We start from the raw sequence: 24589 nt of genomic DNA, 5'->3' as shown, positions 1-24589 counted from the left end.
TTTTATGCATTACCTTTCTATATCACTCCCTTTAGCCTCCCTTTTAGGTCCTCACCTTGTCTTCATATGGAACTACCTTTTCTTCTTTTTATATGCTCAACATAAACCCAAACTCATCTGATTCTTCAGCACTTACAATCTTCCATCCTTCTCTCTTTATCCATATCTACACAGATAATGCATGCCCATGTGCTATGAACACTCAATTCCAAATGTAATGAAGTTAACCGTGAGGCCCTTTCATCATGGATGAATTTGAGCTCACTGAACAATACTAGGGTCAGTTACTGGAACTTTTTTATGAAGCTTAAAGAAAACCCTCACAGCATGACATACCTGTTAGAGTATTGCCTCCTTTGTATGGTAAGTTGGTTACTGCCTCTAACAAAGCCTCTTTCGTTCGGTAAGCATTGAGATTCCATTCTGTCCTGGGATCTCCACTATACTGTGCAAGACCTGGAAAAAGCCATTATAATTCAGATATTACGTGGCCATGCAGCAGATATGCATAATTTTCCCTCCTACATGTGATGACTTACCAATCTGTACTTTGTCAGGGCCAATATCAAAAACTTCAACAATACGGGAAATGAAGTTCCTGACGGTTTTAAAATTTGGCCTCCCAATACTCCATGAGCCATCCACCAGTAGCACGATATCAGCTTCTGCTCTGGTTCTACATTCTAAACCTGTCGTGTCAACCAGAAGAGTACAGCCTTAGTATGAGAGTTTCCAACCAAGAAGAAAAAAAATACAGCCTTAGCATGATAACGTTCTTTCCCCATCCTCTTTTATATGACATATGTCACTAATTAGTTTCCAAAATAGCTCTAGTTTTATTCACTGGCACTTTGCCAAGTATGACCTATTTGTGAATGTTATTCACGCTAGTCACTGGTTCCATGGCAAAACTACATAAATTTCTTCATGTATGTTTTCTCTTAGAAGTAAGTCTTCTAAAATACCAAGGCCAGCACTCTTCCCTATTGTCATTTCAGTATCTATTTTGGTCTTGTAAGATGGCTGACAACCATCTTTCAGAGCTTCAAAGGATATGTAAAGCACTACAGAGCTAACCACTGGCATAGCAGTAAGTATTATCAGATTACACAAATAATAATGATTTTAGTCTACTGTGGATGGCTATACTATTGCTCAATTTTTCAACTATGTAGTAGGGAATTAACAGCATATATTACAAGCATTTTCAAATAAACAGCATTTTTGAATCTGGGGGGCAAAAGACATAGTAATACAGATGGTACAGGAGTTCGCACGTATAGGAAAGAAAGATTACAATTTAGAAGACATGTATACATAAACAGAGACAAGAGATAGAGTGGGGACAAGACCACACACTTATATAAAGGCGCAGTGTTCTGAAAAGGTAAGAAGTTATTTCAGATATCTTCAATTTACAAATAACAGAATAAAATATGCATCATAATCTTTTTATCACAAGGAAAATCATAAAATATTTATACATAGCAGAAAGACACAACAATTTTATCCACAGCCATTTCACCATTTCAAAAATAATAATAATAATAAAAATATAATAAAAAATCCTCGCTCTCTCTCTTTTCTTGTAGATTGTGTTACCAGCTGCACATTTTCTGGCTTCCTGCCATCAGAGCTTCTGGTCTTTATATGGAAGAAATCCCATTGAGAAAAATCAGCCACACTCATCACAGTTGAAAGATATTGTGATTTCATATATGTTCCACATAATTGATCCAACACTGCAGACTCATGAATATAACTATTCCATGTACCTGGGGGTTAAAAGCATGATCCTCTTCTGCATAGAAAATATAGATCTAGTCTTTAGTCATGACAATAAATTGGGAGTAGAGTTTAAGTAAGACAATGTTAGGTCAAAAAATTGCATGCATAACTTTTATATAGAAATTAAGCTTTATGTACATTATTAAAGTTAAATTATTCTGAATTTTATTCTTCTTCCAACTATCAGAGTTCCCTAGATGGAAAATTCTAGCAAAGGCACTTAGGCTGATTTTTTTTCTCTCTCTACTAATAAATAATGTGCTATTACATTTGCAGTCACAGATATAAAATTCATTTTTCACATTTACCATGACTAAAATCCATGCATTACTAAAACTAATTAGCTTAAAGAATATAACACTCGGGACAGAAATGACAGCTGGCATAATAAAAAATAATGAACCACTCCATGTAATTATTTTTCTGCCAGACTTATTACTGCTTTACTGTAATGTCACTGATGGCCTATTATGTAGTTTTTCTTAGTTTTACCCTCTTGCATTAGACCAAGTGGGACAGCAGTAACTTCAGAAGTTTCTAAATGTGTTGTCAATAAAAATGCTAAAAGGGTAGTATTTTCACATAACTCATGAAAAGAGGTTAAGTGAGAAGAATTCTGAGTCAGACAGATTTTTGTTAAAAAAAAAACAAAAAAAAACCAAAAAAAAACCCCTCTGAGGGGCCTTTGCAGTTAGCTTCTTTTTCCTCATAAAATTATCTGTTCTCCCTGATGGTTATACAAATCTTAAAACAGTACAGGAGAAGTCTTCACTTCTGCAGGTATTCTTGGCTATTAAGAAGCAAAGACCAGCTGCAGACAAGCACTTCACGGTCTCCATGAAGAGGGACTGAACCCTGAAATTTTCTTCACTCAGTATTAATTGAAAGTGTAGTGGCCATACCTATTCAGTGGACATACAGAGGCCCATTAACCACATCAAGGGAGCTGCTGTCGTACCAAACACTAAAATTTTCATTGGGAGTTTACCTACACAGGAAGATAATCCCAAGAAGATACTATAGAACACCCAGCAATTGCATTACTGTACTAACTCTCCTCTTTCTGTAGTAAAAGTGATGAAAGTTGTGTTGCATATAAACTTAAGCATTACACAATAATGCTGGGACATCCCCAACTACGTGATCTTCTTTCATTACACCACCTTAGTTTTTATATGGTCAATAGAGACAAGAAAATGGCTAAAGATCAGCTTAAAATGCTTTGTTCTACTCCTGTGAACACCCTTGTAGATGAGCAATGATTTCTGTTCAAGAATTTGACCTTACATAATTCAACACAGATGTGGATGGCTTGAAAATGTGATGCAGATGGCTTTCAATAATCAGCAAAACATGGGTTGCCTGAATTACCATTTTTGTAAGATCATCTAAAGGGTGCAGAGGACTAGAAAGATGAACTGGGGCATATTTAGAGGTAATTTCAGATCAGAGGTTATGTCACCAGGTCAGGGAGTATACTGAATCCTGTGAATAAATATTTATGTGCATCATAAAAACAATAGGAAATGCTGGAAAACTTTCAGTCTCTTTTATCCAAAAGCCAAGATGCAATTTTATTCGATTCGGTCATGTTTACCTCTAGATAAAAATGGCTCCGTAGTAGTGTCTGAAAGAGTGGTCATCTCTTGTCCAACCAGAGGGTTGCTTTCTCCTCCATCAAACATTCCAAAAACATTTACCTTGTAGGTAGTTCCTGCCCTGCAAAAATTAAGTGTACTGTAACTGAAGATACTTGCCTGGCTAAATGTTGATACTTCATTCAAAAAAATCTTTACCAATTTACTACACAGAAAAGAAAGTGCTAAAGTGTGAAGCCTAAATACTAGTTCTTTAACAAGACAGGCAATTTTTCACTATTTCAGAGTTGGTTGAAGATTCTATACTTACATTAATAGCTTTCTTTGTTCAAGTAATTTAAGATTCTTTTAATATTTTAACATGTATACAAGTATAACATGTAAAAAGGTCATAACAGACTTTGATATTCTCTGAAGCCTACTTCATAAATTCTGGCCTTTGATAAAAGAAACAAGAACTAAACTAGGCTCTTTTTAACATGAGGTAAGGGCCTTTTGGAGAAACTTTAGAAATCCCAGCTGTCTTCTCCAGCATCCCATTAACACTCATATCTGAAAATAATAATAACACTTCTGCCCACACCTTTGCCTTTTTCAGTTACTGTGAGAACACCAGAAGTGATGTGATTAATCTCAGAACCTGTCCTTGTCAGATTCTCTTCAAAAACTGCACCATGAAATCCTGATAACACATGGACAGAAATACTTCCTAGTTTACAGTAGATTTTAAAAGGTATTACAATCCCAGATGCCAATTAAGCAAAACCCTAAGCTATTATTTATTATTATTATCATCATCATCATCATCATCCATACCTAAGTTCCTCCAAAACCACAGTGCTGTCATAGGGCCCCACAATTAATTCTCCAAGATTCCTGTCATCTTCAGTAGGGTGGAAAGTTACTTTGTACCCCTTCACTCGCCCTGGGGCTGGCTCCCAGGTTACTCGGAAGCTGGACATAGTTGAATCAGAAGTTCTCAGATTTCTAGGAGGCTTAAAGGGAGAGGCTGTAAGGATGGAAGAAATGGATTTAAATCAGACCAGCTTCTGAAAAAAACTCCAACATCTATGCTTTTATTTAAAAATGCAGCAAATCCAGCATTAGTGGCATTTCTATGCTCTTTGTGCCTTTCCTTTGACATAGAGACAAGAATCAAGATATTAGATATGAGATTCTCTTCAGCTCATTTTAGCTACCTAAACAACAGATGTGTAGGCCAAGTTTGTTAACAAGGCTCCCTGTCCAGACAACAGATTGAAGGATAAACAGCAATTTCTTTCACCCATCTTAAATATCCATCCAGTCTTGCAATGAATGCTGACAGTAACTGGACTAACCACCTTCTCTCTTCTCTCTATGATAAAGATCAGATGATCAGATTTAAACTACTACTTTGACGTGGCAAAGAGTAGGCAGAACACATTGACTGAAAAAGAGAAATGTAAACAGCTTCTTCAAACCAACACCAGAAAAGCAGAGTTTGCTGCATGCAAAAGTCACACTCCTCCAGCACTCCACTACCAGTATCTCAAGCTTCTCAAACTGCTTCATCCTCAAGAGTTCCAGGTCCCAGAGGACAGGGTCCTGGGCAAGGGCCTTTTCATAGAAAACGTTCTGTACTCAGGGCTTGGCAACTCAAATAACTTCACCAACCACAGGGATGGCAGTATGTCAAAAAATAATTCCTCAAAAGAGTGACAGCCAAACAGATTAAGGTTTTGAAGTCAAGACCTACTTCACCTAATAGCTACGCAGCACAGGTCAGTACACACAGGCAGAATGGTTAACAAGCCTACCGTTAGCTTCTGCCTCACTTTTGGTTCTGTGTAAACATAAAGTGCATTCCAACATCAGAAATAGCACAGTAATATAATCTCAAAATAGCAAAAACAGGAATCAGATTAACCAGGAAGTAGCTTTGGAATGAAAAAGCTAAAACAAAACAAAAATGGTTGGGGTGGGGCCAGATTTCTTACACCTGTGCCTATGCAATTGTCTGCCTACAGCTGAAAGATAATAGATGCCCACAGAGTGAAAAATACATATAGAGAAACAGTAGATACAATACCCCTTGTAATAAAAAATGCAGCCTCTTTGTATCATTGCTCATGATATCACAAGAGCTTCAAACAACCAGATCATTCAGGCTCCCCTTGCTTTCAGTGTGATTGCCTTCACAGTTATTTACACTTAAAGCACCACATCATATCCATATTAAGATGAACATGTGAAAAGTCAAAAGAAGATGGATGATCTGAAATTTAATTCAACATAATTTTGAAGATAGAAAAAGTAGGAGTTAGTCAAGAGCAGATCAAGTTTTTTGAACTGCTTTACATCAGTCGCATTCTAATTAAATAAGACTTCCTGCAGTAAATGTGGTGCTGTTATCTCCAATGCTAGGAGACTTGTTTCTTGCTTCCCATCTCTATTCAGTATGTTGTATGTCCAAAGATTAGAGAATGGCATGGAGTATTTACAGTGTACCTCAGCCTACCTTTGCACAGAAAAGGCAGAAACATCTTGGATTTTTTTCTCTTTTGGTAATAGCTTTAGATCTGGAGAGCAAGAGACCATTTCCATACAAAACAAAAGACCAACATCAGAAGCAAACTAAATGTGGGGTAGAAAATTCTTTTTGTTTTGAACTCAAAAAATCCCCTCACCAGGAATTAAAGAACATTTTAGAGTTCCTGGTTCTGAGAAAGAAGACTGCTTGTCCAAAATTTTGTGGTCAATGAGGTCAGACTTCCACTGAAGACTCTTTAAAATCAGCTACTGATTTTCTTTTAATAACTTCAGGTTTCCCACAGAAAATACATAAGGTAGCTATTTAATTGATATTCCAGACCAAAAATGTAAATAATAATTTAAAAAAAAACACCTGACAACATTTGATTAAACACCGCCTTCCTCTCAAAACACTTTAACTTCTGATGGCAGCATTTCAAACAAGTCTAGTATTTTAATACAAAATATACACATTTATATACTCAATACAATAGCAGGCAGCTGTAATAAAACTTTAAATAAACCAAATGGTCCTTTCTACCTGTAGTATTTTTTTCAATTTGTCTATTAATTCATGATCTTGGCAGTCCCCAACACAGGTTCTCTATATATCGTGATTGCAAGTTTACAGCAAGAACCTTTGATTATCAAACCTTGTGTAGACACGTACTACATACCTGTTGTTCCTACTGCTTTTCTTGATTTTCCTTGTCCAAAATCATAAATTGGAACAACACTGAGGTCATACGTAGTTCGAGGCTTAAGTCTCTTCAACACTATGCTTGTGGCAGGTGCATTTACTCTTCCAAACATCTGCCTTCCTCCGCTGCGTGGTCGGTAGTACACACGATAAGACAAGACCTTCCCAGGTGAGGGCTGCCATGAAACTCTCATTGTATTCTCTGTCTCGTTGTCTACTGTCACAGTCCTGGCACTTTGTGACACTTTTCAATGTAAAAATATGGATAAATGTTTACTTTTTCCACATAAAGATAATTTCAAATGCATTCCTACAAAATGCATGCAGCTTTACTCAAATTATTTTTTACTTTCATTAAAATTATGGTATTTCATTGGGAGAAAAAGAGGTAACTCACTTAGGACACTGATAATTTCTTTTATAATTGTAACGGACTAAAAAAAATGTAAGTTCATTTTCCATTACAAACAAAAGTATAGATTACACAATGACACAGCATAACTGGGAGTTCTATTCAGTAACACTTTGTGGTAATCTGTTAAATAATGGATTCAGGACTATCAAGTGAAACTGATTATTTATATGGCCCTTATTTTAACAAACAAAATGATCTACAAAGTTAAAATTGTCTAAGTTTTGAGTTTACAGACCTGATGTGGTTCTGGTATATGCCTAAACTCCTGAGTGTTGGGAACCATACTAACAGATTTTCCAGGTATATGGAAAGTTACTCACCACTAACGGTAGGACAATATTAGAGCTGAAATAAGGACAAAGACTAATTTGGTATTTTCTCTGCAGATTGCACCATTCAGCTTTTAAGAGATAGTACAGACAGTACAAACATTAGGAAAGAACTGAAGTAAAATGAAAGGTATGTAATACTGCCTGCCAGTCTGCACAACCTATCTAGACTCTGGCAAAATAGAATCTTCTTGGCATGCCAGAGTCAGTCAGCATCTCATCACACAGTAAGGTAGGCTTTGCAGACTACAGTATCCTTTCCTGGCTGTTTTTGCACCGGAAAGATGAAATGTTAGACTGTGGTCCGATTCTGCTGATAGTCCAGGTAGTTCATTCCTTCAGGCAAAAACTTATAATACGAAACCACAAATCATATGGCTAAACTGCCTTCTTAGGAAAGAGAGGGTGCTGCTGGTCTTGGAGAATGAAGGAATATGTGTGTCAGCAGACTGCTTTGAGTCTGTGGCACCATCTTTTAGCAATGGCAACAAAGACTGCTCTTGTGAGACCTTAAGAGCAGATACTGGGTTAAATGCTGACCTAGCTCAGCAGCCTGCCTCCTAGAGTTTTCAAAACATGCCTAGGAAAGAATTTTAAAATGGTTAAGCATACATGATGCTTCCCCAGAGCACTGCCTCAGACTTTGCCTTCACGTGAACCCCTCAGGCAACAAGAGAAACATCAAAGCTGATCCTCTCAGGGCATCTGTTCATTCACTCTGACTTCTCTAATGGTTCTATTCCTGATCTCTGAAGACTTTTCAGTTTGCCTATACTGCAAGGGAAGCTTCAGCTGCACAATGTTTTGCAATTAAGTAAAAAGAAGAGCCTTGGGAAAGGTCTAGCTACGTATCTAGCTGACTAAGGTAAGCCATTTTATATAACATTTTTATATCTCAGCAAAGCTTTCAATACTATTTCTCATAGCATTCCTCTGGACAAAATGTCCGGTATACAGCTAGACAAATACTTTGGGTTCTGCAGGATTCTGCAGGAATTTACCTTGCCTTCCCTACTTACTCTATCTATACTGTTTATTCCAGCTGATTTCCAGTAGTCACAGTAAGATTCAAGCACATGAAAAGTTGTCCTCAGCGTAATTAATGGACAAAACCACTTCTCAGATTGGAGGTAATCCTTGCTAAACTGAAGCCTATATGTTATAGAAGAGACTTTCCTTCTTTAACAGTCAAACAGAAAGCTAGAGTTGATTGATTTGGTGTGGGATTTTGTTTTGGGCAACTGCTCAGTAAACAAAACTGAAGACAAATACGGTTCATTTTCATTAAATTGTGATAATTTCATCAAGAGCAGAATGCTACAAATGGTAGTAATGCTGTAGTATGCTCACCATCAGTAAAGGCCTCTCCTTCTACAGGATCTCCTTCTCCACTGTTGTAGGCTGCATATACTGAAATCCTGTACTTAGTCTCTGGCTCCAAGCCGTCCAGCACTGCATCCACCATATTTCCAGGGACAGTCTTCTCTCCCATTGTATCATCATAGAGTGACTTCCACACTATCCTATAATTATTAACTGCTCCTGGAGCTGGTGTCCACGATAACCCAACTGTAGTGTCAGTTATGTCTGTGGTAATCAAATTGCGAGGTGAACCACGTTCTGCAAGAAAGGCCACAACAAATTGTCACTAAAATACAAAAAAGCTGATGCTAACAAAGTACAAATGGAAAACTAGAATGATCATAAGAGCAGAATCAAACTTTTTTTCCCCATCTACACTAGTTCAACTAATGCACATTTGTTGTTCCAGGAGAAAACTGACAGTTTTATTCAACAAAATGCTGAAAGTTAACTTTAAGATGGAAATAATCGATCCCACACTATGCAGTTGTGCTTTAGAACTTGCAAAATGAAAACTATCCTAAACAAAAACTTGAAATGAAGCCAGTGCTTATATGTGCTGCAGTTCATTTGAGCAAGTTTTAACTGTCAGATAATTTTACTTCAGTCATTCATCTTTTTTTGTTTTTTTATTTTTTTCCTTTTGGTGTACAAGGGTAAATGAAGAAGACTTTTAACAGTTAAACAGTTCATTCAAATTCTGTGACAACCTCATTTTTTACTTAGTATTACTATCCTTGTCTCTATGAGTACCGCTTGATAGATCTATCACCTATTTCATTTTATCTGTTTACAACTAATTTGCAGTGCATTTACATCAGAGAAGAAAATAGTCACCATCTTTCCATTCATACCTCTTTTTCCCCTCACCATAGTTTGTTCAGCCAGCTTGGAATGAAGGAAACAGCTCGTTAGTCTAAGAAATCCAGTTGTCAGCTTGATGACTGAATCGTGCTTAAAAATGGAGTTCATTGGTCTGAAGTGGTGCAGTAAAAGAAGTACCTCTGCTTAATGTTTAACATACGTTTATAACATATGTTCAATTTTCCTATTGCTGGCTTTTGAGGCAGGAAAGGAGTCCTGACTGTTGGTTTTAATGCAGTGGCCTCACTGTAGCAAAATCTGCAAAAGGAATCTACAAAACCAGATCCATATACACACAGAAGGAGTTGGCGCTTCAGTAGATGTTCTATGTGACTTCTCTCACTGTAGAGGACATTTCTGAGAGACTGCTTAGTGAGAGGACCTAAACACTTGAGGTGGCCTCACAGCATCATAGCTAAGTATAACCTGCAGTGATAAAATTATATACCTAAATTATACCAAAGTAACTAAAGGACCAGGTTCAAAATTCTTTGAACACAGAGAAATTCAATACCTTTCCACTGCTTAATCTCATTGCAAGCACAGACCTCACTGTTTTCAGAAGTCTGAAGCAGTTTTGGTCCAAGATAAAGCAACAAGTTGCTCACATAGCCATAGTCTGCATTTTCAGTTTTCATACTCATATGTCCTTCACTTCCACTACAAATCTGCAATGTTTCCAAACATAAACCCACAAGAACAAAACAGGGCTACTGTACAAAGTCTTCGTTTTGGAATTACTGTGTTGTCAGCACAACCTCATTAACACTGAAACCAGTGAATCCCACGTGGCTTAACAATGAATGGAAATTAATATCAACTTTTCTGAAGGCAACAATGATGGTACAGTAACAGTTATCAGTTATATAGATTAAAGAAACAGTGGGTACCATTCCAATCACCCAGCTGACTCTTTCAAACATAGTTAACTGAGTATGTTAAATAATTCCTTTGTGCTGCAAGGTTTCTTTTTTTCCATCTTAATTCACAGCCATGGAACATCCCATCAAGTTTTTTTCTGAAGTTAATTCTTTTTCCATCCTAACACGGTATTACAGTTTTATTCTTCAAGTCACATTTTAGCTTCACGATATAAATTACCACTCTTTATGGTATCTTCTCTTGAAAAACAAGTTAAGATACAGAGATTTTGGTAAAGTTCAATAGTTTACAATTTTACAAAAATAGCAGTTGTGTATAATGAAAAAGTTACAGTGAGAAGACCCAATTCAGCTCATGCTTTGTGCTGTTTCAATGAATTCAGTGACTGTGTTAAATTAAAGCCAGGACAGAATCTAAACTCCAAAGGCCGATTTTCCTGGAAGCCTGAAAAAGGATTTGCCTTCAGAAGTAAATTACACCAATTTTTCTGTCTGCTCTTAAGCTTCTACTCCCGAATCTTGGCTTTTTTTCATATAATAATAATGAAAAAAAATATATATTAAGGCAATCCAAATGGAAAAAATATGGAAAACTTAACTTGGTAGAATGCACAGATGGCTCACAATAAAAACCTTTCTTTCCATATTTTAATGTAATATAAATATACAAGTTACTTTATTTTGGCTACTTTAAAACAAGGCTCTGCCACAACATGATTTCAGTATTAAAGTATCTGCTACCACAGCACAATTTTTTCTAAGTCTACTCTTGGACACTGCAGTTAATGATATACATTGGAAACACTGCAAAAAATAACCACATTTTTAAAACTGTTATTGATTAAGTCATTATTGAGGTCATTAAACAACAGGGGAAAATAATATGTTTGGAATGGTCTGTAATGAACACCAGTTACTGTAATGTGTTAGTTTTGAAGAAAATATCCTTTGGAACTAAATGCCTTTTTTTATAAGGCAAGGTAAGAGAGGGAAAAGGGATTGGGATTCCTACCAAACCACCAGACCTAAATGGAAAATTCTGACTTCAAATACTTGGAAACTGCTGACAAGACAACTTACCTACTAAGGGAAATTAGACTTTTTATATGTTACACTGCAACTGAGAACATTTATTTAACATAACACGCTAACTTGATTTGCACCTCGTGTGTGTTCACAGACAGCTTTGTTCTGTTTCAATAGAATCTCCTACAAGTGTTTTTGTATGACAGGAGCAGCTGTGTTTGAGATGGAGTTTAACTGTAAGTCCAAAATTATTATCCACCAAGTATTATCTAGGCTGTTATGCTAAGACTCAAGAAATGCATTCACACTCCACAATAACACTAGTATAATTTAGCGACCAGAAAACATACGAGCAGACCTATGAAGCATTTTTCCATTGGATTAAAATAAAATATCTAGATACCTCATGGGTTTTTTTTTCTTTTTTAAAATCTACTGCTGTAATACTGAAGCAGTCATTCTGTTCTTTGCACATGTTCAGAAATGCTTGTTTTACATCTGCTTCTCACCTAAGTCTTTAAACAGGGTGGAAAAAGAGTCCATCTAGTTCCAACTCCTGTACCATGGGCAAACACACTGCCCTCTAGACCATGTTGCTCATATGCATCCAGGGACGAGGTACCCGCAACTTCTTTGGGCAACCTGTTCCAGTGTCTCACCGTCCATCCTCACAGTGAATAATTTCTTCCTTGTATCTAGTCTAAATCTACCCTCTTCCAATGTAAGGCCATTTCCTCATCCTGTCACTACCTGCCTTTGTAAAATGTCCTTCACCAGCTTTATTGTAGGCTCCCTTCAGGTACTGAAAGGCTGCTATGGGGACCCCTTTTCTCCAGGCTGAATAACCCCAGCTCTCTCAGCCTGAAACTTAAAACCCCTGACTGAGGAAGCAAGACAGTCACTTACTTAAGGCCATACAGATTCTCCTCAGTGGTACTTAGCTGAGAGCTACCATCTTTTTTCAGTAACTGTTTATTCCTACCATCACTCCAGGCGGGTACACTCCCAAAAATTAAGTTGGTAACTTTCAGACAGGTGCTTTTAAACCCAGTTCTGGACCTTTGCAATGTCCAGTTTCCATACTAAGTTTTTCCACTGCAGTATGCCAGAGACACAATATAATATTTAAGTAGTTTCCCTGTGTCTGCTTGGCTTGCTTCCCACAGCTCTCTAGCAATCACTGTTGTTGCTGAATACAAGGCCGTGTGAATCAGCTAATATTAAAATGTTAGCATTCATAAAAATCCAGCGGCTTTATTCAAATGCCCTTTCCCTTCAGAAACATTTATACAACTCCAGTTGATTTCAGTAGAAACTGTACAGGCAGTTTGGGCCCAATGTTTAAACAATTTTCTGTACATATTCTTAAAACTAATGTTCAAAATTAAGTTATAAATGTCACACAAATCACCGTATCATTTAAGTTTAACAGAGAACTGATCTATGTCAACACCCTAAAAAGTCAAATCAGCTAAATAAAGGAGAATTCTTCTACTGAGACATATACCAGTTTTTTACGGCATACAGTGGGATACATCAGGAGAATCCCAGGAAGTCAGCAGGATAGGGCACTGCAGCAGAGCACCCAAGCACACACACCAGATGAGATGGCACCAGAATCATGTTCAGGTTTACTCCGGTGGCCAAATTCTCCTCAGCACTGGAGGAGGCACTTCAATTGGTTGATATTCTTCCCTCGAAGCCACAAGGAGGTTACTTACTCCAAGAGTATCAACCTTCCAGCACACTGGCAATGTGAGACAGGATGTGCATGGGGCACAGAGGAAAGTCATGAAGGACTTGCTACACAAAACAAGCTTGACATTGTTGGAGCAAATCTCTTTCCCTTCTGTTACTGGGAATGTAAAAGTTTGAGAAGGTGAAACCAAGAGGACCCTGACTCAAATGAGAGACTCTTTTTGTTCAGAGTACTGAAGTCCATACTCTAGGAAAAAGCCAGCAGGAAATCACAGTCAGTCCTTTTAATATTTTACCTATTTTTCCAACAGTTAGTGAGATCATGCTAGTCTCAAATGTGTAGGAACAATTTTTGGTAATTCTTTCAGCCTTCCCATGTTGATTTTTTCTTCTGGTAAATATTAGATTTGCTACATAAACCTACATTAATTTTCCAAAGATTAGCAAATGTCGCTTTCAAATGTCAGACTCAGAAATCTTGGAATGTATAATTGTAAAAAATGCATGATGCAGCATTGTATCTCCTGGAGACACTAAGTTCTTGTTTCTGTCAGGATGGAAGAACTACGCAGTTTGAACTTTACGCAAAGTCCCTGTGATACGCTAAGAACCTCATTGTAAGAAAATGTCACTTGAATTTGTACTATTCTGCCTGTAGGAGGTCATTCATTTCTAAAGCATTTTTATGTTACTATAGAAACAGCAAAAGCAAATCATTTATTTACCAAAGAGCCACTATTCATTTTCTGAACAACAACAAAAAATGGAGCCCTCTTCTCTCACCAAAACCCTCAAACCTAGTCTCTAAGAAATGTACATAGCAGAAAATAACTTATAACTAAAAGCTATGCACTGACAACTTTTGTGTCTAGTGCATTGTTTCAGTTAAGCCCAATTCTCACAGCACAAAGAGCCACTCATCAAACAAGATGGCTGGAGTGGGCCCTACACCACTCAAACACAAACATTCTGAAGGGTTACAGACTGTGACATACCTGTATGAAATTTGGCATCCAAATATAATAAACTATGCTGTGTTTCGTTAATTCTGAAGTGCACAGATGGGACAAAGAAAACACAATGATATCTCTGCTAATGTAGACTAACAGTCTCACTTATTTTAAAAGAGCCACCAGAATTATTACCAAGCTAGATGGTGATACAGGTGGAAATGGTTTGAAATATCAGTGTCAGCAAGGTGTGATTCTAACCACTCAGTCTTTTCCTCAAAAAAATCGTGTTTAAAATGCTTCAGATTTCTATTGCATTTCTGCTTAGAGTCAGCAACTTTCTTAAAACTGTTCTGAAAAATATATAACTGCCAGCAAGAGGACATTCATAAAAAATTTGATCAACAAATGTCAAACTTTTCAGTCATTTATGATGTTTAAACATTTTTGTGTAGGCTGCTTAATCTAACAGTGACTTTGTTTTTCTTTAAAATAACTGCAAATAATTTAAGTTGATGTATTTAGCAGCTAATGTACAGTATGTTCTTTTCATCTGACAGAAAGCCTTTGGGCAGAAAATAAAATTCTTGTCAGACTCGCAACTGCCTCTCCCAGATTAAGGAAAAAAAAAAAGATTAGAAAAACAGTAGCTCTCACAATTTGCTCAGTGACTGCTGCAGCACTTGCACGCACTGCTGTCACCGTGTTTGTCATTCCATTTTACTTCTGGTTTAAGACAATTTGGATAAGATCACGCATCCCCAAAAACCTGAAAACCAAATGGATTTTTGGGGGTCAGCAATAAGAGGGCGAGTTTTCCCTAAGGCTTTCTTGTGGGTATTTCTTGCTTGTTCTTCATTATCTATCAATTACCATCAAATATAATGATTTCTGCTAATTTATTTAGCTCCCCTTGTCACAAGCCTTGCTCCATCAGATGGCAAATGGCAGCCTGCACTTTAGCAATTTCAACATCTTTGTGAGCTGGAGGGAATGTCAGCCAACAAAATGTGTCTGAGGAAAATTTTTCCATGGCACCTTTAAAGAAGGGCTCCAACCACAGCTGTCCAGTGATGGATCACCATTGCAATTTTGAAAGAGCAGGTATAAAAGTGGAGCTTTCTGCAGTACATTTTTTGCACGTGCAGTTATGTTTACTGCAGTATGAAATATAAAGCTCCAGAATTATCACCTCTGGGTGGTTACTTCATAACTGCAGACAAAACCAGCCAGTGATTCAAAGAGGCTGTTGGAAAGATCAGGGCACTCTAAGTTTCCTGAAGTCTGGATTACTGAAGGAAAGCATAGTGTTTTTTACCTTTAACAGAGGGGGATATAAATGTTTTCTTTTCCCACTACCCTAATACTTATTTGCTGAATTGTCAATATTGTGTTGTCTATGAACAGGTGAAAAAAATTCTGATCCTCTCGCATATCTTTGTGCTGGAACAGACAGCAAGCAGTTTACAGAGAACATTAGCTACAGTTTCTTGGGAGAATACTTGCCCTCTCGCTTTTATGTGCAGAAACAGTAAGGGCAAGCATACACTTAATACAAAGAAAAAATGGAAAGAGGAATAGAGAACATGGCTGATAAATGACATAAAGTGCAAACAATGCTAGGTTTGTATGGATTGACTTGGCTGGGTATCCTGAAGAAAAACCACCTGAAAGCACTGACAAATTGCCATGTAGGGCAAAGAAGAGGAAGAGGAGGACCTTCCAAAAGCAACTAATAACTGCTCCAAAACACTTTGGAGGTAGCATACATAACTGAAGGACCTTCACCAAATCCCTAGGCAGACATGTTCTTGCAAATCACATTAGAGTAGTTTAAGAAATTATCAGCTGTAAGAGTTAGGTTCTCTCTCTGCTGAAGGCTACTCTTGCAACTGAGATAAAGTCACTGCCCACGTAAGTTCTCTTACTACATGCAGTGCAAAATAAATCATTACTGAAGGCAGTAAGAATGTTTGTCTACACACTTAATCACAGGGGACCATTTAGTGATTCAGTAAAATTCCACAAACATCTGAGAGTTTGGATTTTTCATTTCCTGTCACTTTACTATTCACTAGCTGGAGAAGCTACTGTATTCTCTATTCTCACTTTGCTGTTAGTGCTGAAATGTTCACTGCGCCCAAACTGACTTCTCTCAGATCACGTATCAATACCAGAGGTTCACAATCGTCCCAGTTTGAAAAGCAATCTTAGCCCTAGCTCCTGCTATGATGACAAACTGAAGTGGCCAGCAACTATGGCGTCTGACTGAATGGCTTTGGAGAGCATTCATATGGTGAAGACATTAAGTAAGCCCCATTGGGATTCCTGATACAGGAAAATACTCAAGTACTCAGTACTTCAGTGTTGGCAATAAAAAACACCTCACTATTTTGTTTTTTAAATGCTATGGCTCGTGGAAAAACTAACCAAAATACTAAACACTTTTTTTATGCTTCCTTTCACAGCTTTTTTGTCATTACTGTTGATAAGTTTATTTCTCCAGGAGTTAAGACCTGTCCAATTCCCAACCTCAGTCAGAGAAGTTATTTTGGTGAATGACTATTCATGTCCTCAGTGTAACATTTTCTGGATCAGCAATGACAAGGTTTTCCAGTTTCCAATTTCCAGTGTTCAAACAGTATCTGTTTGAGACATACCTTTTTAAATGGTATGCATAATTTTTTATTTGATTTTCCCTCAGCTGAGAAACTGGTAGAAAATAATGCAATTAAGTTGCATGTAGCAAGGCACATGCCCTTCTAAGGTGCAACATCCATTTCAAACTCCACCTGAATGCATAAAAACCATTACTGAACTACAAGCAGTTATCCTCTTAACTTCCTTGACTCTTTAACCAGCTTTCAAATTGTTTTTCTTCTTATCAGCAATTTATTGCAGCAGGGTGTAGGAAGTCTACATGAGAATCAGAGCCCTCCTGCAGGAGGGAGAACTGAAAGGACACCACAGCCTTCATCTCAGACAGTTCTGTTTTTCTGATGACACTTTTTTTTCAATTCAGCTGTATTTCACCCACTGCTTTCTTCTTCTTTTTTAAGAATAGATTTTAACCGAAGCCTTACAGCAGATTAAAAAGCTAAGTTTATTTCATGAACTCAAAACACCGGGGTACTGGGGGGCTGGAGCCTAACTCACTGCTCCTTTTATAGTCAATGGACAGAGAAATGTTCCTTTGAAGGGAAAACAAGATCTTAGATGGACTACCTGCCTACTGAACACATCTGTCTTTTTTCATTAATCACAGAAGAATCCTAGAGATTCCATGCCGCAAACTTCAGCATTCAAATAAGTGCCCAAATTGGAACCGATTTTTTTTTTTAAAAGTAGGTTTCCTGATTTGTTTTTAAACTTGTGCCATAAAGAAGAAGAGAAACTGAGAGTCGAGTATATTGTTGCTATAAATTCATTAGTGTCAGTGAAGGAATTTTAATTCCATGTAAATCATCTGTAAGATGTTTTCAAGTACCATGCCTAGAGAGCTGGAATACCAGGCTCTAGCAATACATACTGGCCAGCATAGAGCACAGTCCCACTTCCTTTCATGGCCTAGGAGGCAGCTTTCCCTATCCCCTGACAATTAACAGATGACACTGAGAATGCTCACAAGCACTAAGTCTGGGAAATTCTCCACTCAAAAGTATAATGAGAGCAGTCTCCCCTCCTTATAAGTCTTTGGTTGTGATTTAGGCACTTGCCAGCATCCTGTTAATGCTCAGCACCAGGTTCTTACTCCTCAGTTGAAAGCAAGTTCTATTTCTTAATTCCTCTACATAGACGAGAAGTTGTTTCTCTAATACAAAAATTGTTTCCTGCACATCTTTCAGTCTCAGAACAGAAGAAACCCTACAGATTTTCAATAGGATGGGACATATTAACCATAGTTCTAGAAAGTCCCTGTAAGGAAATCCCTGTAGAATGTATTTTTACCTACTTTTCATTCACATACTTACTTTTGCAGAAATCTCAGAAAGACAATACATTTTAAGACATCTCAAACAGTAACCATACAAATAAATAACTGTACAAAACCTATAATTACCTTCAAGTGTTTCTCCCTCTCCAGAAAGGGCTTCTCCTGCTCCAGAGGCATACAAGGCAGACACAGTCAATGCATACCTAGTGGCTTCATCTAAACCTTTCAGCACTTTAGAGGTAGTGTCACCTTTCACAGTCACTTCCTTAGTTTCACCTCCTGCAACTGGTGTGTAAGTTATAAAGTACTGTTGCACTTTGCCAGGAGCAGCACTCCAAGACAGCTTCATTGTTGATGTTGTAGCATCAGAAACTCTCAGATTTCTTGGATTTCCCCGGACTGCTCAACAAAAGACATTGAAAACAAATTGAAGCAAACTTCGTTTCTTGGTTTAGTTCTCAAGTTACCACAACATAGATTTTAATGCTGAAGAAAATCATTCCTGATTAGTCTGCACTAACACTGCTATATTATAATTTTATTGTAATCAAGAATGTACAATTCCATCCCCACTTTCCCCTCTGCAAAAATGCTCAGTAAAACTATTTTGATTCTTTGTGTTTTTCTTGATAATTACACACTCAATCCCAGAGCACTTATACATACTAGCACTTGAACACATGCTCAACTTCAACACACCAAGATCCATACAGAGGTTACTGACTGCAGAATCAAGTCAAAGACAAGCAATGACATGTGAAATTAATACCTTACAATTATCTACAGATTTCTTTTCGACTTTAGTTTTTTTGGCATCTACTAAATTAAATTCTTGATGAAGCTTCATGAATGATCAGGACATTCATGTCTCTGTACTCTTTGGATTTTGTTTAATAAAGCGTGACACTTGCTAAAAGACCATAAATGTTACGTCTAAGTCAAAGTTAGGGGTACAGTGATAACTTTAGGAAATTAAGTGCTTCAATCATTCCTTGCTTCCCATTCAGAAGCACAGAGTGGGCACGAAAATAAACATAGTTTGTATTGCTGACCACACAATCAGGTGGACAACTAAGTAAACTCTTCACCCAAACTACCTTGCCATAGTTGGTTCTGGAGATTCAATATACTATGCTTTAAAAGCAAATATTGGTTTTGATAAATTCTATTGGCACTGAACATCTAACAACTCTCAATGAGATTTCAGTAATTTTATAATTCTTTGCTCATATGAGATAATATTTATAGTCAATATGGATTATTCTCTTTTCAGTGTGAATATGTCAACACACAGTGAATTTTTCTCAAGCACACTATGCTCATAACATTGATCATATACCTTCATCAGTTTTTGCATATCCATTCAGTGCATTGCCGGGCCCAGACTGATACTCAGCAATAACAGACACTTCATATCTTGTATCTGGAATCAAGTTCTGCAGAGTAGTTGATCTTTCGTTTGCTGAGACAGTCAATTGTCTCCTTTCTCCTCCAGTAAGTGGTCTGTATACAAGCCTGTACCTTAGAACATTTCCTGGAGCTGGAGTCCAGCCAACTATAAAGCTGTCAGTGGTTTCATCTGTTATCCTTAAATTTCGAGGAGCACCTTTAACTGAAAAGGAAAAGCACATATAATTAGTAAGATGCAATCTCAGAGACAATAATTGTCTTGTTACACATGAAGATGTTAAAAACCACAGTGTGACCCATTTAACTTAGTCCAGTCCTTGGCAAAAGTTAAGTCTATAACTCATATGTCATTTCATATCAATGAGGTGGACATATAAATGCAGAACTTGGGTATTGGCTATTCTGACATACATTAACAACTAGTGCGATGCAAGTTGTATAGTAGTGGTTATCATTTTCCTTCAGACAAGTTTTAATGTTTTAGTTTTTATCATTTGCTACCTAAAGTATAATTCAGCTAACATGGTGTGCTAAAGCACTGTTCTTCCTTGTTCAGTTACAGACCTATTAAGAGTGGAGCAATTAACACTCCTGGTTTTAAAGAGACAAATTCATTTTTTTTCTGATCAGAAACACAACGTTCTATTTTAAATTATTTACAAGACTTAAATCAATGTTAGTTGTCAAGAGAGCTATCAGAACCAACTTGCTGCGTGGAGCAGATCTGCATGGAGAGCTGCTGACCTTTACGTGATTATGGAACTTGGTCTTTTCAGACATGTTAAGGTTTCATCAGATTAAAATGTATCAATTGTAACATGAGAACACTGATTATTTTTATTCAAGTTACTCCACCTCCTGTCCCTTACACCCACATATTCTATCAGTGAAGAATTTGCCTTGGAAAAGGAAAGAGTTCTGTGTGGCAAAAACATTCATACTGGTACAGTCATGGAAATATGCACACCAACAGCGAAACCTGTATCTTCCAAACTTGCCATCCAAACTAAGCAATTTTATAAATGTGTTTTTATATCAATCCTAAGAGGAAAGTGCAATTAAAAAATTTCCATGCTGTTTCTATTGCTCATCAAAGGTCACTAATGACAGCATGGAATATGGAAACAGAGTGGATTAATATTAAAAGAAAAAACAAAAAACAAACAAAAAAAAACAACACATGGTTTAGGCTAGACTGAGTATCTAACTACTGGAATAGAAAACAGAAATGACCTTAATATTTCTCCTTTAAATCAGTGGAGATGCATCTTAGTAACTCCGTCAAGAAAACAGAAGTACAGCTACCATGCTTAAATTCACAGCCATTGATCACAAAGTCATGCTAACATCAATGGAATTTTTGAATCAATAAGAATTATTGAATCAGATCCACTGGGTTGTGATGAAAAACAGCTGGACATAAACCCTTTAAATCTACTGTATATAGAATGGAATTTCTGTTAATGGAAGTTAAACATGTAGACACAGCAAAGTACATAGGTACATACTTGACTTAAATGTATTAAAGTCAATGCACGCACACTCCTGCATCAGTCATACTAAGACTGTGACTACTAGACTAATATATGCCAGTGAATTTATTATTTACAGCACAATACTTTATTCAAAAATAGGTCACTGCAGAGAAACAAAGCATCCATCAAATTATCAATCAAATCTTAACAACCCAACATTGGTGTTCTGTTGGCATTTTGTATCTTACCAAACACACTCAGAGACAACAGTATGTATTCTCATCTCATGTAATGGTACAGTTCAACCCTAGCTGGCTGTTTTGCATAAACAAATTCTCTTAGTGAAGCACATTTTTATTGGAACATATGACATTTTTACATCAAAGAACAAAGGAAGCCTACCTTCTAAGGTGGTTTCTTCTCCATCTAAAGGAGGACCATCACCATCTTCATATTCAGCAATCACACTGACTGCATAAGTAGTCTCAGGCAGCAAGTTGGTGAGAACTGAGCTAGTACTTGAAGCTGGTACTGAAACAATGAATTCATCTCCACCGATTGCTACTTTATATTTAATGAGATACGACAAAACCTCAGATCCGGCTGCAGACCAGCTCACTTTGAAACTGTCAGACGTTACGTCAGAAAAGACCATGTTCTTTGCAGGTACGTAAGCTGTGTGGAAGTGAAATCATGCAGTTAAGACATACTTGCTAGAATTTATATTTTTAACACAAAATCTCTAAAATCAGTGAAAAAATGACCCTTGATCATTCAACTTCTTCTAATTGACAAGATATTTTGTTGTACATGCAACAGTATTTTTTCATATTTGCTTATGGTTATCAGATTATATGAAGATGATATCTAGTATCTCTGAAATTATACAAGAATGAGAAGAAGTCCCAGTTCAGTGATTTCTAGATCAAATGAGAGCAGTTTACCTAAAATAAAGGTAGTTTGGAAAATTTAAGCAAGAATACAATAATCAAGCTGGGTTCTCTCTTCTACATGTCTCACAAGCAGTGATAACACTTTGCCCTCGGTGGGAACTAAGAATCCTAGGGTTGTTTGTTTTTTAATGTAGATTAGAAATAGGACAAAATAAATCCCAATATTTTTTCAGGAATGGAGTCAAAGTGGTAACAAGGAACTTGACATGAGGCACAAACACAAACCTGACATCCTGGGCTTGTTTTGGTAGGCCTAGTCAGCCTAACAGTGGGGATGTTAAGACTGCTTGAGCCCTCTAAAACAAAGGCTGCTTTGCTGGTTTGTTCCTCAAAGCTATCCTGAAACAAAATGCTTATTTTTAAAGAAAGTGGAGTTTTCAATGCTAGGGACTATTCAACATTAGTGTTCTAATAAACATAAGCTGGGACACTGCAGGTGAAACTAATCCTACGTAACTTTAATTGAAAAAAAAGCTAGAATTCAGAATTTTTTTTGAATAGCAAGCAGTATGCAAGCACAGATACATCTGAAGACTTTCACGTCCTGCTTTATTTCAGGCTTTATAGTCAGAATGAGATCAATGTCACCTAGCATTAGCTGACATATCATCTTACTTTAAGCCCATCTTCCTTACAGCTTGGGAAGACAGAAGGCCAGTTTCCAAGGAATGTTCAATCGTAAAAATTGATCAAATCACCTTCTGGAGATGCCTACATCATTCCATTGCCTTTAAAATTCTGTAACACAAGGTCTGATTCACAACTTCACTTTGAACAGCTAAGGAATGAACTTTACTAAGTAACTGTTTCACTCGAGACTTAACTGAAGCTACTTTGTGACAGGGTAACACATGGCACAACCATACTGAGGTCATTCCAGATCAACATACGCTAAGTTTCTAGGCACTTAGGGAGGGAGGAAATATTTCCTCCTGTTGCTTTCAATATACCTCAAAATAACAACCAAACCCCAGCTATTAACATTTTTATTTGCAGATGGTCAATTTTGACATTAATTCTTTTATGTAGCTACAACAAGACATTGTTTCACTCTTTTTTCATTGCATTTTCTATATTTCTCTAAGAAGTCTTTACTTACATTTTTTCCTAATTGCAGCCAGTTCCTGCTCAATCCGTAGGCAGACAGACTGTGTAAGTTCAAACGATATTCTTTGGAAAGCATCAAAATCTTCCACTGTGTAAACATGGGTTTCAGCAGGAGGTGATGCAATTGCTTCTAACTCTGTACGCACTGCATCCTTCACACCAACTGCAAATATTTCTACATCTGCATCCCTCAGCTTTATTGCAGGTTCTTTAAATGCATCTGATGATTTTCCATCAGTGATAAGAATCATGACTCTTGGCACATTTGGTCTTGATCCTTTGCTGGTAACAAATACTTTTTCCCTCACATATGTCATCGCTTTGCCTGTATTGGTAGATCCACCTCTGTAGGGGAAGGTGTTAATAGCTTGAATTATGTCTTCCACTCTGTTGTATCTGTTCAAAGAAAACTCCATATGGGGATCTCTGCTGTACTGGACAAGACTTATCTGTACTTTTCGAGGCGATATCTCAAAGCTTTTAACTAACACTTCCAAAAAGGCTCTTACTTTAACAAAATTGGCAATACCAATGCTGTAGGAGCCATCCACTAAAAACACAACATCAGCTTTTACATCCACACCACGTGAGCATTCTGTAAAGAAAAAGAATCACTGCTATAAACGATTCAGTAACTATGGTATTTCAATTGTATCTGCAGTTCATGCAATATATCCAATTGCTTATAAAGGAAATAAACCAAGTAAAGCTCTTATAAACAATACACATATGGTATTAAAGCAAATATCAGAGATGCAGACAAAAAGCTACTGCCTGGAAATAATGCAGTAGTTCCTAACTCACCCACTTGAACTTTGACTTGTTGTGTTTTTTCCATTATAGTTATCGGCTCGCTGGGGGTCAGTCCTTTCATTGCATAAACATTAATTTGATACTCTGTGTCTGGAGAGAGATCTTTAACATTCAGAGCAGTAGTCTGAGGACCCACACTCAACACATGTTGTTTTCCACCAGCTATCATTGGGATGAACTGTACCCGATAGCCTGTTATTTGGCTTGTGGATGGATCCCAAGTGATCCTAACAGATTTTGAGGAGATCTGAGTGGCTACTAGATTTGAAGCAGGCTCCACCACTGAAAAAATTGAAAGTAAACCCAAATTATTAATATCAATTATAAACATACTTATTTGCACATTTTTATTTCTTAAATAAATTCAGTCATCCTTACTTAAAAATCAAGCCTATTTTTAGCATAAATAAACATAACTGAATTACAGGAAATCTCACAAGGGGCATCAGAGAGAGGGTAAAAATACAAACAGTGCATTTGTGGAACCCCAAGTTTAGTGAAGTTCCAGGAAAAATGTTCTTTTCCTCTAATCCTAGTCTCCTTACATGTGAATCAGAATGAACTGACAAAAGTAACTGCATTTATAAAATAGCTCACCTTCTTCTCCACTAACCAGTTCACCCAGCTGTTCATCCACTCCAGAGCACACTTGCAATATAATTTCATTCTGTATATCTACAATTCCATCAAAGTTAGCCACATTGAACACATGTTTCAGTGAAGGCTGAGATGCAATTAGCTTGAGTTCTTTTGCATCCGCTGCTTTGATTCC

General features: G+C 37.1%; 1 protein-coding gene across 8 annotated transcripts in view; it reads right to left on the bottom strand.

Annotated features, from left to right (window-relative positions):
* Window positions 1-24589, bottom strand: part of COL12A1 (collagen type XII alpha 1 chain) — a 98267-nt gene that overhangs the window by 54650 nt on the left and 19028 nt on the right. For 6 of the 8 annotated variants that reach the window (XM_015859052.2, XM_032443437.1, XM_015859050.2 and 3 more), the window contains exons 8-19: window positions 24415-24588; window positions 23809-24099; window positions 22997-23599; window positions 21347-21619; window positions 19399-19671; window positions 18186-18458; window positions 8695-8964; window positions 6578-6844; window positions 4203-4395; window positions 3386-3507; window positions 540-689; window positions 337-456 (exon numbers count right to left, since the gene is read on the bottom strand). In XM_015859052.2, coding sequence (XP_015714538.1) covers window positions 337-456; window positions 540-689; window positions 3386-3507; window positions 4203-4395; window positions 6578-6844; window positions 8695-8964; window positions 18186-18458; window positions 19399-19671; window positions 21347-21619; window positions 22997-23599; window positions 23809-24099; window positions 24415-24588 — 3009 coding nt within the window. Of the gene's footprint in view, window positions 1-336; window positions 457-539; window positions 690-3385; window positions 3508-4202; window positions 4396-6577; window positions 6845-8694; window positions 8965-18185; window positions 18459-19398; window positions 19672-21346; window positions 21620-22122; window positions 22145-22996; window positions 23600-23808; window positions 24100-24414; window position 24589 lie in introns of those variants that run through there. The other 2 variants (XM_032443438.1, XM_015859056.2) reach the window with 2 other exon arrangements.

The sequence above is a fragment of the Coturnix japonica genome, chromosome 3 (genome assembly GCF_001577835.2).
Source record: "Coturnix japonica isolate 7356 chromosome 3, Coturnix japonica 2.1, whole genome shotgun sequence".
Taxonomy (NCBI): Eukaryota; Metazoa; Chordata; class Aves; order Galliformes; family Phasianidae; genus Coturnix; species Coturnix japonica.
This window is presented reverse-complemented; position numbering and strand designations above follow the sequence as displayed.